Source organism: Anomaloglossus baeobatrachus, chromosome 4, assembly GCF_048569485.1.
Source record: "Anomaloglossus baeobatrachus isolate aAnoBae1 chromosome 4, aAnoBae1.hap1, whole genome shotgun sequence".
Taxonomy (NCBI): Eukaryota; Metazoa; Chordata; class Amphibia; order Anura; family Aromobatidae; genus Anomaloglossus; species Anomaloglossus baeobatrachus.
The window spans coordinates 242905836-242926215 of record NC_134356.1 but is presented as its reverse complement, the minus strand read 5'-3'; the positions used below and the strand labels follow the sequence as shown (position 1 = coordinate 242926215).

The 20380-nt window shown below is 47.5% G+C and overlaps 1 protein-coding gene across 1 annotated transcript in view; it reads right to left on the bottom strand.

Annotated features, from left to right (window-relative positions):
* Positions 1-20380, bottom strand: part of PTPRQ (protein tyrosine phosphatase receptor type Q) — an 855789-nt gene that overhangs the window by 331643 nt on the left and 503766 nt on the right. Inside the window, exons 36-37 of the mRNA XM_075342420.1 lie at positions 16412-16532; positions 13290-13450 (exon numbers count right to left, since the gene is read on the bottom strand). Of these exons, the coding sequence (XP_075198535.1) occupies positions 13290-13450; positions 16412-16532 (282 nt within the window). The remainder of the gene's footprint in view (positions 1-13289; positions 13451-16411; positions 16533-20380) is intronic.

The window sequence follows — 20380 nt, the reverse complement described above, 5'->3', positions numbered from 1 at the left end:
TACTGAGCCAGCATGGCTACCACAGCATCTTGCAGCGGCATGCTATTTAATCCGGTTTGCGTTTATTTGGACCATCATTTATTTTTCAACAGGACAATGACCCCAAACACACCTCCAGGCTGTGTAAGGGCTATTTGACTAAGAAGGAGAGTGATGGGGTGCTATGCCAGATGACCTGGCCTCCACAGTCACTGGACCTGAACCCAATCGAGATGGTTTGGGGTGAGCTGGAGTGAAGGCAAAAGGGCCAACAAGTGCTAGGCATCTCTGGGAACTCCTTCAAGACTGTTGGAAGACCATTTCTGGTGACTACCTCTTGAAGCTCATCAAGAGAATGCCAAGAGTGTGCAAAGCAGTAATCAAAGCAAAAAGGGGCTAATTTGAAGAACCTAGAATATAAGACAAATTATGAGTTGTGTCACACTTTTTTGTTAAGTATTTCATTCCACATGTGTTAATTCATAGTTTTGATGCCTTCAATGTGAATCTACAATTTTCAGTCATGAAAATAAACAAAACTCTTTGAATGAGAAGGTGTGTCCAAACTTTTGGTCTGTACTGTATATATTTGTATAATTTTTTTATGATATTTATCCAATTGATTATATTTTTATTTATTTAATTAGGAGGCGCATATCTCTTAATGAATTAGGTGCATCTTACAACTGTTGTGTGCCTCTGCCAGAAATGTTATTTCAGTCAGGGTTGGAATACATTTTTAGTGTCATTTATGCTTTTAGGCCTCATGCACACGCTGCATTTTTGCCATGTTTATTAGGTGCAGTTTGAGTCACTGCATGCATTTTCTTCCCCAGCAAAGTCTATGAGATTTCATTTTTGCTGTGTGCACATTGCAGCCTTTTGGGCTGCATATTTGTAAAGCGGTGAAAGAGGGTGTTTTTTTGTATTTTATTTCAAATAAAAGATTTTTTTTGGGTGTTTGTTTATTACTCTTTACTTACAGATTAGTGATGGGGGGTCTCATAGACACATCTTATTACTAATCTAGGACTTAGTGGCAGCTGTGAGCTGTTATTTACTCCTTATTACCCCAAATGCCACCAAATCAGGGCAATCGGGAACAGCCGGGTAAAGTGCTTGGCTTGTCGCATCTAATGAATTTGACAATCCTGGATGGCTGCAGGTTGCTATTTTTAGGCTGTGCGGCTCAATAACCATGGGTTTTTCCAGCCTGAGAATACCAGCCCCCAGCTGTCTGGCTTTATCTTGGCTGGATATCAAAATTGCGGGGACCCGTTAATGAGTGGCTCCGGAAGTGAATAAGCAGCCATGGGAGGGTACAGCTGCTCCTGTAACTCCATAAGTATGAAACGCTTGCTCCTACCCCTTTGCCCCATATTCTGGTCCCCATAAATTATATGGGGACCGGCATCTGGCCTGATACGCAGCCAAGATATGTGCACGGCTGGGGGCTGCAGCCTGTAGCGGTAAGCTTCTGTGCTAGGTATCATAATATGGGGGGACCCTATGTTAATTTTTTTAAGTATGGCATGCTTGCTTTATTTTTTTTCTTTATTTTTACTTTTTGTTTTATTTCCAGAGGGCCGTATTCCGACTCCCTGAGAATTCAGAGTTCGGGCCAAGCACTCGTATGCCTTTAAACCAAAGGGGGTCATACTTTACAGTCCGGTCCGCCCATTGGTGTTCTTCACTCATTGAATAAAAAACGGATTTTTGTGTACTCACCTTAAAATCGTTTTCTCTTAGCCATCATTGGGGGACACAGGGCCATGGGTATTATGCTGCTTATCCATAGGAGGGCACTAAGTAGATGCAAAGATGTTAGCTCCTCCCCTGCAGTATACACCCCCTGGCTCAGCCAGGCCACTTCAGTTTTAGTACACAAGCAGTAGGAGAACAAGTAACAACAAACGTGAGTGAATACTCCTAAAAAAAAAGTATTGAGAAACAAAAAATTAAGGCCCAACAGGGTGGGTGCTGTGTCCCCCAATGATGGCTAAGAGAAAACGATTTTATGGTGAGTACACAAAAATCCGTTTTTCTCTGACGCCTCATTGGGGGACACAGGACTATGGGACGTCCTAAAGCAGTCCCTGGGTGGGTAAATAATAAACAACGCAACCCAAGGACTAGGAACCAGTCCCGGATAGCCAGGAGCGCCTACTGAGATAGGTGCTCTACTGTCGTTTTCAGAATTTTCCTACCAAGGTTCGCCTCAGCCGAAGCCTGGGTATGGACTTGGTAATGCTCTGAAACAGTATGTAGGCAAGACCAGGTCACAGACTTACACCTCTGTTCCACTGAAGCCTGATGCCTAATGGCCCAAGAGGCGCCAACTGCTCGTGTGGAATGAGTCCGCAGCCCTAGGAATGGGCTTGAGTTGCAAGCGGTAGACCTCCTGGATTGCAGAGCGAATCCAGCGAGCCAGCGTTGCCTATGAAGCTGCCTATCCTTTCTTAGGCCTTTCAGGAATGACGAACAAGGAGTCCATGTTTCTAAAGAGGCTGTCCTGGATACGTAATATCTGAAAACCCTCACAAGGCCTAGCGAATGTAGAGACTTATCCACCCTATGGACTGGGTGTGGATAAAAGGAAGGCAGAACTATGTCCTCGTTCAAATGAAACGGGGAAGTAACCTTCGGAAGAAAATCTGGAAGGGGGCGTAGAACCACCTTATCCTGGTGAAAGATCAGAAAGGGTTCGTGGCAAGAGAATGCTGCCAGTTCCAAAACTTGTCTGATGGACGTAATCGCCACTAAGAATGTTATCTTCCAGGAGAGAAGAGCAAGAGAAGATTCCTTAAGAGGTTCAAAGGGGGACCTCTGGAGACCGTCCAAAACGAGATTGAGGTCCCATGGCTCCAGCGACCGTTTGTACGGGGGAACTAGATGGGTAACGCCCTGGAGGAAGGTCTTGACTTGCGGATTGCAAGCTAGATGGCATTGATAGAATATTGAGAGAGATAAAACCTGCCCCTTAAGGGAGCTGAGGGCCAACCCCTTTTGCAACCTGACTGCAAAAAAAAAAGGGAAAGTTTTCCATGTACGGTGGTAAATACAGGATGGAGGCCAGCTTTCGGGCACTGATCAAGGTGGAGATGACCGCGGGAGAGAATCTCGCTCTTGTTAAAGTCTAGGTCTCAATGGCCAGGCCGTCAGCTTCAGGGCTCTGAAGTTCTAATGGGAAATGGGCTCTTGGGTCACCAGGTCTGGGATGCTTAAGAGGCGCCATGAGCAATTGTACTAATTCGACGTCCCAGGCTCGCCTGGGCCAGTCCGGTGCTATTAGTATCACTGGAACGTCTTCTGCCTTGATGTTCCTGATCACTCGCGTCAGCAGGGGCAGAGCTGGAAATATGTAAAGTAGACGGAAGCGACTTCAGGAGGAGACTAGAGCATCCGCGCCAATGGACTGTGGATCACGTGACCTGGCTAAGAACGCGGGTACCTTTTGTGTTCAACCTTGAGGCCATTAGATCCACGTCTGGTGTGCCCCAGCGAGTGCAGATGTGTGGGAACAGTTCTGGGTGGAGAAACCACTCTCCGGCGGCCAGGCCTTGGCGACGTAGAAGGTTCGCCGCCCAGTTCTCTACTCCCGGTATGTGTACCACTGAAATCACAGACCCCGTCGATTCGGCCCAGGTGAGGATCCTGGGGAGCTCGAGATAAGCTGTCTTGCTGCTGGTACCTCCCTGCCGATTGACAAAGCCCACAGCTGTTGCATTGTCCAATTGGACCCGAATAAAACGACCTGCTAGCAGATGGGGGGGGAACGACCTGAGCGCGAGAAAGGTCGCACTGATTTTCAGGATGATTTTTGGGAAGGGAAGACTCCTGGGGCGTCCAACATCCCGAAGCAGTGTGGAGCCAGTACGCTGCTCCCCAGCCTAAGAGGCTGGCGTCCCTGGTCAGGAGTAGCCAGTCCACTTGAGAGAGAAAATCTCCCTCTCGATATGGAAGAGGGCTGAAGCCACCAGAAAAGCTCATACCTCACTGAAGGTGTCAGGTGAAAAATTCGTCCAAGGAAAAAGGGGGCTCTCGTTCCAGGGCAGCTAGAAGCGCCAGCTGCAATGGGCAGTGGTGTGGCTAAGCGAACGGCACTGCCTCTATAGCCGCTGCTATCCTACCTAGCACTCTCACACTGAATTGTATGAAGCGAGAGGAGTACGTAGAAGGCAGTGTACCACCTGTTGTAGAGCGGTCACCTTGTCTTGAGGGCGAAATATCAAGCCCCGAAGGGTGTCCAGGGACATGTCCAGGGAGGTGACGGATTTTGACGGGACCGGGGATGATTTGACTGGAGTCAGAAGCCACCCTAAGCGGGATAGGGTGCCCACAGAGATCTGCACGCTGGTTGAGCCCTTGATGAGGAGGTCATCCAAGCAAGGCAGAACAGCCACTCTCCTGGCGTGAAGGGCACTCATGGCGGCTGCCATGACTTTGGTAAAGACCCTTGGTGCTGTGGCAGGGCCGAGGGTAGGGCTACAAATGAAAAAAGAAGTCCTGAACCGCAAAGCGGAGGAACTTTTGGTGAGCTGGGGTGATGGGTATGTGCAGGTACGCGTCCCTGATAGCTATGGAGGCAAGGAATTCTCCTTCGACCATAAAGGTAATAATGGACCATAGGAACTCCATACTGAATCTCCTTACGTGCACATGTTTGCTCAGGTGTTAGAGGTCCAGGATGGGTCGAACTGACTCGTCCTTTTTTGGGGACCACAAGAGGTTGGAATAGAAGGCCTTGAACCTCTCACCGTCCGGAACAGGTACCATCACCCCCGGGAGTGGATTGCTGAGGAGAAGGCTTCGCGGTGTTTTGGAGCCTTTTGGGGGGGGGTTGAGAGAATAAAACGACCCGGGAATCGGGTCCGGAATTCAATGTGGTAACCGGAAGACACAGGGTGTCGCACCTATTTGTGGTCTGAGGTGGCAGCCCAGATGGAGGAGGATGAGACTCCTCGGTCTTTGTCTCGACTGCCAGGACGAGGTGGACTCGGGAAGGGCTGAGAAGGTCGGGCCCTACGTGTCTAGTAAAAAATGTCCTGGGCTAGAGTTGAGGGAGAGAGGTACTCTTTTTCCTCCCGTGGCGTCAGGAAAAAGAGCCTGTCCAGACGATCGCCAAACCATTGGTCTGGAAAGGAGTACTGTGAGAGGCTTGTTAGGGACCAAGTCCGCTCTCCATTATCGGAACCAGAGGGCCTTACGGATGGCTATGGTTTTTGAGGCAGCAAAAACTGCGCAGGTAGCCGCGTCGAGGTAGGCCTACATGAGGTACTCCGCCGCCGCAGCAATGTGAACTGTTACATCTGTGAGGGTCTGAGGAAAACTAGTATTCCTGGTGCCTGTGCGACCCACACGGAAGGAGAGAGGGACCGCGGCTTCAAGGCGGAGCGATCGAGATGCTCCACTTGTCTGTCTGTCGGACCCTTGAAGGAGGATCCATCAAGTAAAAGACAGGAGGGTCCTTCAGGCAGGCGGGAAGCCGGGTGAGGGTCCACCGAGGCCGGATCGGCCCAGCCCTTAGAGACAGCTAAGCCAAAGGGGTATCGGGACTCCATGAGTTTACGGATACCGAAGCGGTGTCAAAATTTTTTTTTTTTGAGGTTTCTTCCCCCTTTTAAAGGAGACCGCAGGGTCAGTAGTAGTGGATGGGAGATCATCCACATGCAGAGTTTGGTTGATTGCTGCAATAAGGGAGTCCATCGCAGCTTGATCGCTCGGGGAGATTGAAAACCAAGGAATTATCCTGGTACAAACTTCATTCCCCTTCCTCCGGCTCCTCAGAGACCGCGGAACATGTGTGAGAACCCCATCTGTGTACCCCCAAGGAAGAACCCTGGGGGTCATGCCCTTTTTCTGATCTGCAACCGGTGAAGCAGAGGGCTGATTCTTATCAGAAGGACCCTCTATAGAGGTGTCATCAGGCTGCGTTCTGTCCAGGGGCCCCGAGGGGTGTGAGGACGATGTTGCATAGCCAGCCCTGGGTTCTTGGAACTGTGCCCATTCCGGGGGACTGGAAGCTATAGGCTCTGGGCTGGCAGCAGTTGCTGCAGTGGTGGCACCGGACTCACGGAAGGAAGAGGTGCTATCAAACCCTAGTAGTTCAGTGTGGCAGGTAGTGCAGGCTGAACATTAGAAGTCTTATAGCTGTTACTGTAGTTGTGCAGGGCATAAAACATGTGACTGCAGCCGTAGCTTATCGCGTGTCGAAGGGGGCGGGGCTTAGCTCTGACAAGAACGTCGACATGAGGAAATATAATAAAATGGTGGGAAGGGACTCCCCTTCCCCCGTCCAGCCCTGCACAACAACGGTGGACAGAAAAAAACTCCATAAGTGTACCGCAGCTGCGGGTGCACTGAGTCCTGGGATCTCTCCCCCTCTCCCCGCCACAGGTGGAATGCTATGCAGGAGTCTGCAAACAGCCCATGTGAATCCAGAGTGACCTCTGCTCCAATTCATGTCAGGAAGGATTCCTCAGTTAAAAATCATGTCAGGGAGGAGTCCTCAGATAAAATACCTGTCAGGGAGGATTCCTCAGGTAAAATTCCTGTCAGGGAAGATTTCTCAGGTAAAATTCCTGTCAGGGAGGATTCCTCAGTTAAAATTCCTGTCAGGGAGGAATCCTTAGCTACAATTCCTGTCAGGGAGGATTCCTTAGCTACAATTCCTGTCAGAGAGGATCACACCTCAGCTCCAGTGTGGAGATTCTGATGCCTGCTGTGTCTGGTCTGGATTCCCCAGGTAAAATTCCTGTCAGGGAGGATTCCTCAGGTAAAATTCCTGTCAGGGAAGATTTCTCAGGTAAAAATCATGTCAGGGAGGATTTCTCAGGTAAAATTCCAGTCAGGGAGGATTCCTCAGGTAAAATCCCTGTCAGGGAGGATTCCCCAGGTAAAATTCCTGTCAGGGAGGATTCCTCAGGTAAAATTCCTGTCAGGGAGGATTCCCCAGGTAAAATTCCTGTCAGGTAGGATTCCTCAGGTAAAATTCCTGTCAGGGAGGATTCCTCAGGTAAAATTCCTGTCAGGGAAGATTTCTCAGGTAAAATTCCTGTTAGGGAGGATTCCTCAGTTAAAATTCATGTCAGGGAGTAGTGATGAGCGAGTACTAAAAAGCTCGGGTGCTTGAAGCTCGGGCCGAGCCTCCCAAGATACTCGTGTACTCGGCCCGAGCACCGAGCCCAATGTTATCCTATGGGAGACCCGAGTATTTTTGTGAAATGACCCCCCGGCAGCATGTAGAAACCCTAAAAATGTCACAAAAGTCTCAGAAGAGTGCTCAAATGACATGGCATCAGCATGGGGAAGACCCCTTGAAGCATTTATCACTCAAAAGTCACAGCTGTGAACAATTTTGTCCAAGTTTTACGCCATTTTTACGGACTCACCAGAAAACCTTCCAAAATGACACCAAAATGAATTTTCATGGCGGAAATGTTAAGGGCACATACCCAATAGTGAGATAGAGCTGGTGTATGTTACTTTTTGAGATTAATACATGAAAGATTTTACATGAAAACCTTGTGTGGCACTCCGATGTCCAAAACGCACGTTTTGCGCTTTTTACTAGCGATGTCGGTCATTTTTTTTTTTTTATTCTATCTCCCTCAGTCCGTCGGTCTGTCTCTCTCTGTCTTGTCTGTCCCCCTCTCACAGTCTGTCGGTCAGTTCCCCCCCCTCTCTCTTACTTACCGTTCCCCGATCACTGCCGCGGCGCTGCACAGCTGTTCAAACTCCGGTGGCTTTTCCTCTTTTGAAAAAGCCGGCCGCTCATTAATCAATCTCCTATTCCCTGCTTTCCTGCTTTTCGGCGCCTATGATTGGTTGCAGTGAGACACGCTCCCACACTGAGTGACAGCTGTCTCACTGCACCCAATCACAGCAGCCGGTGTGTGTATACTGTGCAGTGAAATAAATAATTAAATAATTAAAAAAAACGGCGTGCGGTCCCCCCAATTTTAATACCAGCCAGATAAAGCCATACGGCTGAAGGCTGGTATTCTCAGGATGGGGAGCTCCACGTTATGGGGAGCCCCCCACCCTAACAATATCAGTCAGCAGCCGCCCAGAATTGCCGCATACATTATATGCGACAGTTCTGGAGCTGTACCCGGCTCTTCCCGATTTACCCTAGTGCGTTGGCAAATCGGGGTAATAAGGAGTTAATGGCAGCCCATAGCTGCCACTAAATCCTAGATTAATCATGTCAGGTGTCTCCCCGAGATTCCTTCCATGATTAATCTGTAAATTACAGTTAAAAAACACACACACCCGAAAAATCCTTTATTAGAAATAAAAAACACTAACAAAGTCCCTCATTACCAATTTATTAACCCCAACAAACCCTCCATGTCCGGCGTACTCCACAGTCCTCCAGCGTCGCGTCCAGCTCTGCTGCATGGAAGTGACAGGAGCTGCAGAATACACCGCCGCTCCGGTCACCTCCATGCAGCTAATGAGATGAGTATAGCGATCAGCTGAGCTGTCACTGAGGTTACCTGGATCCAGCGGTGGATGCAGCGGTGGCCGCGGGTAACCTCAGTGACAGCTCAGCTGATCGCGCTACTCACCGCCGCTCCGGTCACCTCCACGCAGCTAATGAGATGAGTAGCGCGATCAGCTGAGCTGTCACTGAGGTTACCTGGATCCAGCGGTGGATGCAGCGGTGGCCGCGGGTAACCTCAGTGACAGCTCAGCTGATCGCGCTACTCACCGCCGCTCCAGTCAGCTCCATGCACCAACTGAGGTGAGTATAGCGATCAGCTGCTGTCACTGAGGTTAATCGCGGCCACCGCTGGATCCAGCGGTGGCCGGGAGTTACCTGACTGACAGCAGCTGATCGCGCTATTCCCTTCATTAGCTGCGTGGAGGTGACAGGAACGGCGGTGTCTTCTGCAGCTCCTGTCACTTCCATGCAGCAGAGCTGGACGCGACGCCGGAGTCCGTGGAGTACGCCGGACATGGAGGGTTTGTCGGGGTTAATAAATTGGTAATGAGGGACTTTGTTAGTGTTTTTTATTTCTAATAAAGGATTTTTCGGGTGTGTGTTTTTTAACTGTAATTTACAGATTAATCATGGAAGGTTTCTCGGGGAGACGCCTGACATGATTAATCTAGGATTTAGTGGCAGCTATGGGCTGCCATTAACTCCTTATTACCCCGATTTGCCAACGCACTAGGGTAAATCGGGAAGAGCCGGGTACAGCCCCAGAACTGTCGCATATAATGTATGCGGCAATTCTGGGCAGCTGCTGACTGATATTGTTAGGGTGGGGGGCTCCCCATAACGTGGAGCTCCCCATCCTGAGAATACCAGCCTTCAGCTGTATGGCTTTATCTGGCTGGTATTAAAATTGGGGGGACCGCACGCCGTTTTTTTTAATTATTTATTTATTTATTTTACTGCACAGTATAGACCCGCCCACCGGCTGCTGTGATTGGGTGCAGTGTGACACCTGTCACTCAGCGTGGGGGCGTGTCTCACTGCAACCAATCATAGGCGCCTGTGGGCGTGGAAAGCAGGGAATATGAGATGGCTGTGTACAGAGCACAGCGCGCCGGCCGGTATAAAGGCTCGGTCACGCTGTGCAGGCCGGCCAATCACTGCAATTCCACAACTAACAGGGCTGTGGCATTGCAGTGGTCTGCCAGCCAATCCCTGCATGAGGGCTGGCTCTCAAAAGAGCGCCAACATGCAGGGATGAAGACCACGAGTAAAGCACGAGTATTGCAAAATTACTCGGTACCCGCCGAGTAGCCCGAGTACAGTGATACTCGTGCGAGTACCGAGTAGTAACAAGCATACTCGCTCATCACTATCAGGGAGGATTCCTTAGCTACAATTCCTGTCAGGGAGGATTCCTTAGCTACAATTCCTGTCAGGGAGGATCTCACTTCAGCTCCAGTGTGGAGATTCTGACGCCTGCTGTGTCTGGTCACACTTGGTGCAGAGCGTGTATCAACTCAGAGCCTGCCAGAGGGAGGAAGTTTGTTATCGGCTCTGGGCTGTGGAAAAATCGGTGCCATCAGACCCGTTGTCCAATGAGTAACAGCCCAGGATCCAGTGTCGCAGGAGGGTGTACGGGGAGGCTACACTCCGCGTTCCCGCCTGTTGATGGTTTTGAGAAATCGGTCCCCAAAGGAAACCGTCGCCCTCTAAAAACAAAAAATTCTTGCTGCAGTAGTCTGCAGAGATGTGCCTCCTTTAGACACTAAGCTAAAACTGAAGTAGCCTGGCTGAGCCAGGGGGTGTATACTGCAGGGGAGGAGCTAACATCTTTGCATCTACTTAGTGTCCTCCAATGGATAAGCAGCATAACACCCATGGTCCTGTGTCCCCCAATGAGGCGTCAGAGAAAACGCATTGTCAAAAATGCATCAAAAACACATGGTAAACGCATGTGGTTTGGGATGCGTTTTTGTGACCACAGGCTGCGGTTTTCTGACCACAGGGTGCAGTTTTGTGGTCACCACAAAGATGCAGCATGCGGACATAGCGTTAAAGAGTTTGAATATTAAATTTGCTGTGCAGACCTTACTATGCCTCTTCCCTCCCCAAACACACCCACTTTGGAGGAGCTTGCTCAGACATAAATATAAAAATTTCTAAATTTTTGCACACCTTCAAGTTGTGCACAAATTTTGTGACATTTAAAAAGTGTTTTATGCCAGAAAACTGGAGAAAAAAACCCTTCATGAATCAGGTCTTAAGTGTTTAGTTTTTAGAGAAATTAAAAAAAAAAATATATATATATTTTCAAAGATAGTAATGCTTCTTTAATTATGTTTCAATTTCTCTTCGGCACTGCTCCAGTCCTGATCCACCATCTTGTGACAGCAACTTCTGAGTTACCGGACGTCAGAGGTAACAATCACGTATTCTCAATGAAAGTTTATGAGAGCCTCTTTCTGGCTCACATAGACTTGCATTGAGCTGTGAATTTTGGATCAACCTGCAAACACTGCAGTGATCCGGCAGTTCGCAAACAACTGAAGCACCAATAAAAGATGAAGATGATGGCTGCTAAGTATGAGAGTAAGTGCAATAACCTTAGAATAGTGGCACCACTCCAGTGGTAAATTAATAAATGCTGAAAGAATATACAGTTAGGTCCAGAAATATTTGGACAGTGACACAATTTTCGCGAGTTGGGCTCTGCATGCCACCACATTGGATTTGAAATGAAACCTCTACAATAGAATTCAAGTGCAGATTGTAACGTTTAATTTGAAGGTTTGAACAAAAATATCTGATAGAAATTGTAGGAATTGGACACATTTCTTTACAAACACTCCACATTTTAGGAGGTCAAAAGTAATTGGACAAATAAACCAAACCCAAACAAAATATTTTTATTTTCAATATTTTGTTGCGAATCCTTTGGAGGCAATCACTGCCTTAAGTCTGGAACCCATGGACATCACCAAACGCTGGGTTTCCTCCTTCTTAATGCTTTGCCAGGCCTTTACAGCCGCAGCCTTCAGGTCTTGCTTGTTTGTGGGTCTTTCCGTCTTAAGTCTGGATTTGAGCAAGTGAAATGCATGCTCAATTGGGTTAAGATCTGGTGATTGACTTGGCCATTGCAGAATGTTCCACTTTTTTGCACTCATGAACTCCTGGGTAGCTTTGGCTGTATGCTTGGGGTCATTGTCCATCTGTACTATGAAGCGCCGTCCGATCAACTTTGCGGCATTTGGCTGAATCTGGGCTGAAAGTATATCCCGTGTACACTTCAGAATTCATCCGGCTACTCTTGTCTGCTGTTATGTCATCAATAAACACAAGTGACCCAGTGCCATTGAAAGCCATGCATGCCCATGCCATCACATTGCCTCCACCATGTTTTACAGAGGATGTGGTGTGCCTTGGATCATGTGCCGTTCCCTTTCTTCTCCAAACTTTTTTCTTCCCATCATTCTGGTACAGGTTGATCTTTGTCTCATCTGTCCATAGAATACTTTTCCAGAACTGAGCTAGCTTCATGAGGTGTTTTTCAGCAAATTTAACTCTGGCCTGTCTATTTTTGGAATTGATGAATGGTTTGCATCTAGATGTGAACCCTTTGTATTTACTTTCATGGAGTCTTCTCTTTACTGTTGACTTAGAGACAGATACACCTACTTCACTGAGAGTGTTCTGGACTTCAGTTGATGTTGTGAACAGGTTCTTCACCAAAGAAAGTATGCGGCGATCATCCACCCCTGTTGTCATCCGTGGACGCCCAGGCCTTTTTGAGTTCCCAAGCTCACCAGTCAATTCCTTTTTTCTCAGAATGTACCCGACTGTTGATTTTGCTACTCCAAGCATGTCTGCTATCTCTCTGATGGATTTTTTCTTTTTTTTCAGCCTCAGGATGTTCTGCTTCACCTCAATTGAGAGTTCCTTAGACCGCATGTTGTCTGGTCACAGCAACAGCTTCCAAATGCAAAACCACACACCTGTAATCAACCCCAGACCTTTTAACTACTTAATTGATTACAGGTTAACGAGGGAGACGCCTTCAGAATTAATTGCAGCCCTTAGAGTCCCTTGTCCAATTACTTTTGGTCCCTTGAAAAAGAGGAGGCTATGCATTACAGAGCTATGATTCCTAAACCCTTTCTCCAATTTGGATGTGAAAACTCTCATATTGCAGCTGGGAGTGTGCACTTTCAGCCCATATTATATATATAATTGTATTTCTGAACATGTTTTTGTAAACAGCTAAAATAACAAAACTTGTGTCACTGTCCAAATATTTCTGGACCTAACTGTATATATATATATATATATATATATATATATATATATATATATATATATATATATAAAAATGCTGGCATGGTGCTTTGCAGCTGCTATACATATTAGAAAACTGTTGGCTGCCAGCTATCTCTATTGCCTTCCGCATATACAAGAATGTTCAATTTGGTCATACACTCATGTGTTCTTTATTAGAATTTATATCCAAAGATAATAAAAGGATTGACTGCCAGGATTCAGCAGGTCAGATCCTTCTCTTCTGTGACATAATCTATGCAGTGACATGCAGAGTGCCTTAGAGTGCCATTAGTCCGTTGGCCGATACTGCCGATATCAGTACTTTCTGCTATCTCTACTCTAATGAGTATGAGGCAGTTACTCCTTCTTTTATGGTCAACAACAAGTACTGTATGCTGCAGAAATGCAGGCGTTGATGTGCAATCAGTAGTGCTTGCGCCAACATAACTGCTATTTTTATTTGTAAAACATTGTCAGAATTACTGTAGGGGAATGAAAGCTCTGTAGGGAGACCTGGTATAAAGCGTAGTATGCATTTACTATGTACCTCCTTCTAGAGTTTTAAATCTTAAAATGTCACTTTTCACATTTCCATCCCCAAACCTAGTGCTGGATGTGACGTATGCACTGTATTCATGATTGCTTTCAAAATCCCTAAAGTCCACTGAAGTATCTTCAATATTAACAGTTTTGTTGGTTATTTCATCCCTAGGACATAAAAAGGAGAAACGTAAGTGTTATTTCGGAGTACGGACAGTGCAGATAAAAGTACAAATATTAAGGGAGATTGACTAAATTCTTATAAATCATATGAAATCAAATAATTTACAAATCTGAGAAGGAGATTTACTGAGCTATGAGCACCAAAAGTGACATTTAAGCCGAAAACTGAATGGTGGGTGTGGCTTACTGTGTGGGTGGGGCTACTTTCACAGACCTTACACTGTTCCTGTGCAAGCTGCTGCAGACATAGCGCTCCCTGCAGAGGCAGGTCTACCTTTTAACCATATGTATACAGTACAGTGCATATATAGTATATCACAAACGTGAGTATGTACCTCACATTTTGTAAATATTTTATTATATATTTTCACAGGATAACACTGATGATATGACATTTTGATTTAATGTAAAATAGTTACTGTACAGCTTGTATAACAGTATATATTTGGTGTGCCCTCTAAATAACTCAACAAACATTCATTAATGTCTAAACAGCTGGCAACAAACGTGAGTACACCCAAAGTAAAAATGGACAAATTGTATCCAAAGTGTCAAAATTTTGTGTGGCCACCATTATTTTCTAGCACTGCCTTAACTCTCTTGGGCATGGAGTTCACTAGAGCTTGACAGGAGCCGCTGGACTCCTCACGGAGCTGGCGGATGTTAGAGACCTTGCTCTCCTCCACCTTCAGGTTGAGGATGCCCCACAGATGCTCAATAGGGTTTAGGTCTAGACAATCATCATATAATCCCATATGTGGTATAATCTACAAGCAGGGTGATGTGTGGCCTAGAAACCCCTTCCTAACCATCCCTGTGTTGTAATATTGTGTAATATGAATGTATAAAAAAAAACATTTTATTACTTACATGTTCCCTATGTGAATGATCAGAGGCACTAATCCCCAGGGTGTTGCATTGCCCCTTGGGTGTTTGCATGCTATCCATGGTATCACTCTCCTGTGGGCGTGATACCATGGATTTACATAAGCGACGTCACCGTCAGCTCCTTGAGATTTCGCGTGCGTGCACTTGCCATTCCCCAGGTGCTCGCTTGTCAGCTTCAGACGCGCTCTACGCATGGTTGGAACCGAAGTAGTCTTCTGAGCATGCGCAGTGCGAGTCTGAAGCCGAGAAGCAAGCACCCAGATAATAAGGCTGCAGGAATGGCAAGCAAGGGATCTCAATGAGCTGACAGTGACATCGCTCATGTATATCCATGGTATCATGCCAACAGGGGCGTGATACCACGGAAAGCATGCAAACACCCACGGTGCGATGCAACACCCTACTAGAGCCTCTGATCATTTACATAGGGAACATGTAAATAATAAAACTTTTTTTATACATTTATATTACACAATATTACAACACAGGGATGGGTAGGAAGGGATTTCTAGGCCACACATCACCCTGCTTGTAGGTCAGAACGCATATGGGACCTAACAGGTTCCCTTTAACAGAAATAAACACTTGAAATAGATCACTCTGTGTGTAATGACTCTATATAATATACTGTATGTGTTTCACTTTTTGTATGGAATTACTGAAATAAATTAACTTTTTGATGATATTCTAATTTATTGAGATGCACTTGTAAAATGTTTCAGAGCTGAAGATCTCCAAGATGAAATTTGATGGCTATGGGAGGATGGGTAAAAAAACATTGTTTCCTATTCAACATTACTTTTGTGCCTTTTTTGGAATGAAGTGGTTTCTAATAGTGACTTTTTTATTTGCACCTTAGGCTGGAGTTGCATATCTCTTTTCATGGTTCAAGTATTAACCATAATGCACAGACCAGCGGCTTCAGGTATGCGCCTATGAGGCTGGCAAATTCAGGTCAAGAAGAGATCCACAGCCAATTAGTGCATTCCAGTTCTTAGTCATCAATTCATTTTCAACTTTTTTCATTTAATGTTACTTGTTTGAATCTGTTTTTTCCTTTTTTGTTCGGCATTTGGAATGTGGTTCTGGTTATTAAGATGTTTAGGCTAAGGGGTACTTCTCACATAGCGAGATCGCTAGCGAGATCGCTGCTGAGTCATGTTTTTGGTGACGCAACAGTTACCTCATTAGCGATCTCGCTGTGTGTGACACTGAGCAGCGATCTGGCCCCTGCTGTGAAATCGCTGCTCGTTACACACAGTGCTGGTTTATTTTTTGGACGTTGCTCTCCCACTGTGAAGCACACATCGCTGTCTTTGACAGCGAGAGAGCAACGATCTGAATGTGCAGGGAGCAGGGAGCCGGCTTCTGGCAGCCTGCGGTAAGCTGTAACCAAGGTAAATATCGGGTAACCAAGCGAAGCCCTTTGCTTGGTTACCCGATATTTACCTTGGTTACTAGCATACGACGCTCTGAGGCTGCCAGCGCTGGCTCCCTGCTCCCTGCACACAAAGCCGGAGTACATATCGGGTAAATAAGCAAAGCGGTTTGCTTATTAACCCGATGTGTACTCTGGTTAGAAGAACAGGGAGCCAGCGCTAAGCGGTGTGCACTGGTAACCAAGGTAAATATCGGGTAACCAAGCGAAGTGCTTTGCTTGGTTACCCGATATTTACCTTAGTTACCAAGCGCAGCATCGCTTCCACGCATCGCTGCTGGCTGGGGGCTGGTCACTGGTCGCTGGTGAGATCTGCCTGATTGACAGCTCACCAGCGACCATGTAGCGACGCACCAACGATCCTGACCAGGTCAGATCACTAGTGGGATCGCTGGAGCATCGCTAAAGTGTGACGGTACCCTTAGTCATCATTTGTGATGCCCAAAATCCAAAAGTGTAAAAAGAAATACAAGATAATAAAATGACAACAGCAATTGATGAATTGGGCCAATGAACCCGAAATATATTAATACTCTGAATAATAGTACGCAGGTACTGTAGATATACTGTATAGCATGTCCTAATAAAATGAGAAATCTCATAGCATGTGTTTGTCTTACCAGAGATAAAGTGTGTAGAAAAGTATAATTCCATTTGGCTCAAGAGGTGGTAGCCATGATAACCTCACCAGTGTGCTGGATAACTGACTCACAGCGAGGAAGCGAGGAGGAGTAGAGGGTGCTGTAAGAACAGAATATTACGTGAATGAAAACTGACACACTTGGCTCGAACCATCCAATGAAAGGAAAGATTAAAAAATCCATGAACAGGTATTTGAACACTACCGGCTCCAATAAGACTGTGTTACTTTCTTGGCTACAAAAATGAAGGACAATTTTTCATGGTAGTATTAACACATCTGTTTCTGTGATTCAATGGAAAGTACGATTTCATGAGAACACAGATCAGGAGGCATACCACAGCCCTTTGCTTAATATATTCTACAAATTCTGGGCCGTTATATTTTTTGTTCCAATAAAAGAAAAAAAATCTGTTTTATAGGTGTGAATGCATGTAAAAATAAAGTAATTTGCAACACAATTCCACTGGGGGAAGAAAGCTGGAAATAATTATTTCAAGCTTCAAGAGGTGGGAAAATTCCTGCTGGGCATAACATTGAGAGATCATAAAAATATGGGATTGCATGCAGGGCTTAAACCATTCCACGCTACCCAACATATAACACACTCTGACGCCACATTATTAAAACAGAAAATAATACATATGTCAAATATATCTTCTGCATCCTGCAGTCCCATAACCATTCATAACTTGTAGGAGGCCATGCTTGTAGATTGGAAATTAAGTTAACGATACATAATGTGGTGAACGTTTCTAACTCATCTTTTTCTACAAATTAGTACAGAATTTTTAGGTACATAAAATATAACTTATTTTTAACATCTGCGGGCTTTACTCCAGAGCTGACCTTTAACTTTGACATTTTGAATATTGGCAATTTTAAACATATGTTGCATATTTGCAGTGGATTTTATTTGTGGATTGGCATGCAGCACTTAGGGGCACTTTGCACACTGCGACATCGCAGGCCGATGCTGCGATGCCGAGTGCGATAGTGCCCGCCCCCGTCGCAGCAGCGATATGTGGTGATAGCTGGCGTAGCGAAAGTTATCGCTACGCCAGCTTCACACACACACTCACCTGCCGTGCGACGTCCCTGTGGCCGGCGACCCGCCTCCTTGTTAAGGGGGCGGGTCGTGCGGCGTCACTGCGACGTCACACGGCAGGCGGCCAATCAGAGCGGAGGGGCGGAGATGAGCAGGATGTAAACATCCTGCCCACCTCCTTCCTTCCGCATATCCTACGGAAGCCGCAGTGAGGCCGGTAGGAGACGTTCCTCGCTCCTGTGACTTCACACACAGCGATGTGTGCAGCCGCAGGAGCGAGGAACAACATCGGACCGTCGCGTCAGCGTAATCATGGATTACGCCGACGCTGCACCGATGATACGATTACGACGCTTTTGCGCTCGTTAATCGTATCATCCAGCCTTTACACACTGCGATGTCGCATGCGATGCCGGAAGTGCGTCATTTTCAATTTGACCCCACCGACATCGCACCTGCGATGTCGCAGTGTGCAAAGTGCCCCTTACAGTACTAACTAAATGGATGAGATTTCAACAACTCTCATCTACATGTTGCTGAAAATTTCATCTTACAAATTGTGCAGGATTCAATTCAATTTTTGTCCTTTGCAATAGAAAGCATGAAATCTCTGGCACGTTTGCCACAAAAATCTGCATATGATATATGCATTCTATTGCATGTAAGTTGATGTGGAAATATCCACAGCAAATATTCTATGTATAAACATACTCTAAAACCCCCATACATATTAGACCAATGATGGCAGAACCCATTGATATTGACAAGTTAGGCCAACAGTCTAGCGTATTGTGAGACTGTGACCGGGGTTGTCTATGACGGCCGGTACGTCTCGCCCCAGTTGTGCTCCCTCCATGTATAGAAAGCAACTCCACTCCAGGGTTAATGCTGTTTCCCTGCAGGCTGAAAGGAGGGTTAAAAGGAAACAGGAACATGGGCGTGGGCCCCTAGTGTGAGGGAGTGAATACAACTCCCTGAGTTTCTGGCAAAGAAACACATGTGAGCCATTTCTGGAACCTGGCTTGTTGGTCCAGGAGGAGGACATTCCAGAACGTGTTGTGTGCTGTTTGGGACTTTGTTTGTGCAATAAACCGTGTGCTGGGACCATTGGTGCCTGGATCCCGTGTCTTCTGCCGCGCAGCCGACCACGCTACCTCACAGATGGTGGAGAACGCGGGCATGCCAGCCCGGTGAGGTGTAGCATCCATCCCTGGTGACCCAGTAGCGCATGTCCTGGATTCGAGCGGCTATACTACAGCCCAAACCTGGCGACGCCATGGAGGACATACTAAAGCAGCTGGCTCAGGCTAATGCACACCTGCTCCGGTCGTTGGATCGTCAGCAGCAACAGCACCAGCACTCCTTGCAATTGCAGGAACAAAGGCACCAAGAACAGATGGTTCTGCTGGCCAAGTCGATCCGTGCCGGACCGGCAGCAACAACCCCGGGACCGGGTGACGACGACAGCGTCCGGAAAGCGGTGAGACAAGCGTTGCAAAAGATGACCCCGGGGGATGATGTGGAAGCGTTCCTGGCGGTGTTTGAGCGGGTGGCCGAGCGGGAGAAGCTGCCGACCCCCCAGTGGGCTGAGGTATTGTCGCCCTATCTGACGGGGGAGCCCCAAAAAGCGTACCTGGACCTCTGTACCGAGGACGCCATAGAATATGAGACCCTGAAAGCCGAAATACTTGCTCGGTTGGGGGTGAATACCTATGTACGGGCTCAGCGGGTAAATCAGTGGTTCTATGAGGAAGTCAAACCCGTACGCTCCCAGGCCTATGACTTGTTGCATCTGGTAAAAAAGTGGTTGCAGCCTGACACTCTGAGCCCTACGCAAATGGTGGAGAGGGTAGTGGTTGATCGCTTTATGTGCACTTTACCCGTCACCATTCAACGGTGGGTAGGACAGGGCGACCCAAGTACCCTGGACCAATTAGTGTGCCTGGTGGAGCGGCATGTGCCTACACAGGACTTGATATGGGACACTGAGACTTTGCGTGCCGCCCGTCAGTCCGGCCCCTCCAAGCCTCGGGCCAAGGACCCACCGCTGACACCGGTGCGGGAGTCCACTACCGTCCCGTCTGAGGCCGCGCCCGCCGTCCCTGAGGTCCGGAAGGCTATGTACCCTAAACGACAACTCGTCAATGGGGTTTCCTTCTCTATTAGATGTTGGCAGTGCCAGCGGGTGGGACATATGGAAGCCCAGTGTCCACTCACCACGGAGCCCATGGATTGTGGGGTTACCCGGCGGGGTTCAATGTATGCTCAGGCGGTGTGTACCGCGGACCTTGTCTCCCCGGAGACTGAGCCCCACTTGTGCAAAATACAGGTGAATGGATGTCCGGTTACAGGCTTGTTGGATTCCGGAAGCTTAGTGACCCTTGTGCGATCAACCCTAATGGCTGAAGTAAAGGCCACAGGACGTAAGTGGGGGTGGTTTGCATACATGGGGACTGCCAAGACTATCCCACGGGGGTTGTCACCATCACAGCACCCTGCGGTCAGGTGCAACATGAGGTGGGACTTATGAACACTCTTCCCTATGACGTGATCCTAGGAAGGGATCTGCCGTATTTTTGGACTCTATGGAAGGGGCCTCCTAAGTCCCCTCAGGTATTGGACAGTCCGGGACCTGAGCCTGACAATCCCGAATCCGGGACGCCTGCCGTAGGGGTCCCCATGATAGGGACAGAATGTGAACCCGATAGGTCACCCCTAGAGGTATTGGCAGGAGAGGCTGAGATGGTCGAGCCCATCCCGGACGGAGTTGGTGGCATCCCCGGATACGTTTGGGACAGCCCAACTCCAGGACCCTACATTAATACATGCCCGGAGTCGGGTGACAGTGGTTGACGGGGTGGCACAGCTGCCCGATGCCCAGGTAAGGTACCCCCATTTCGC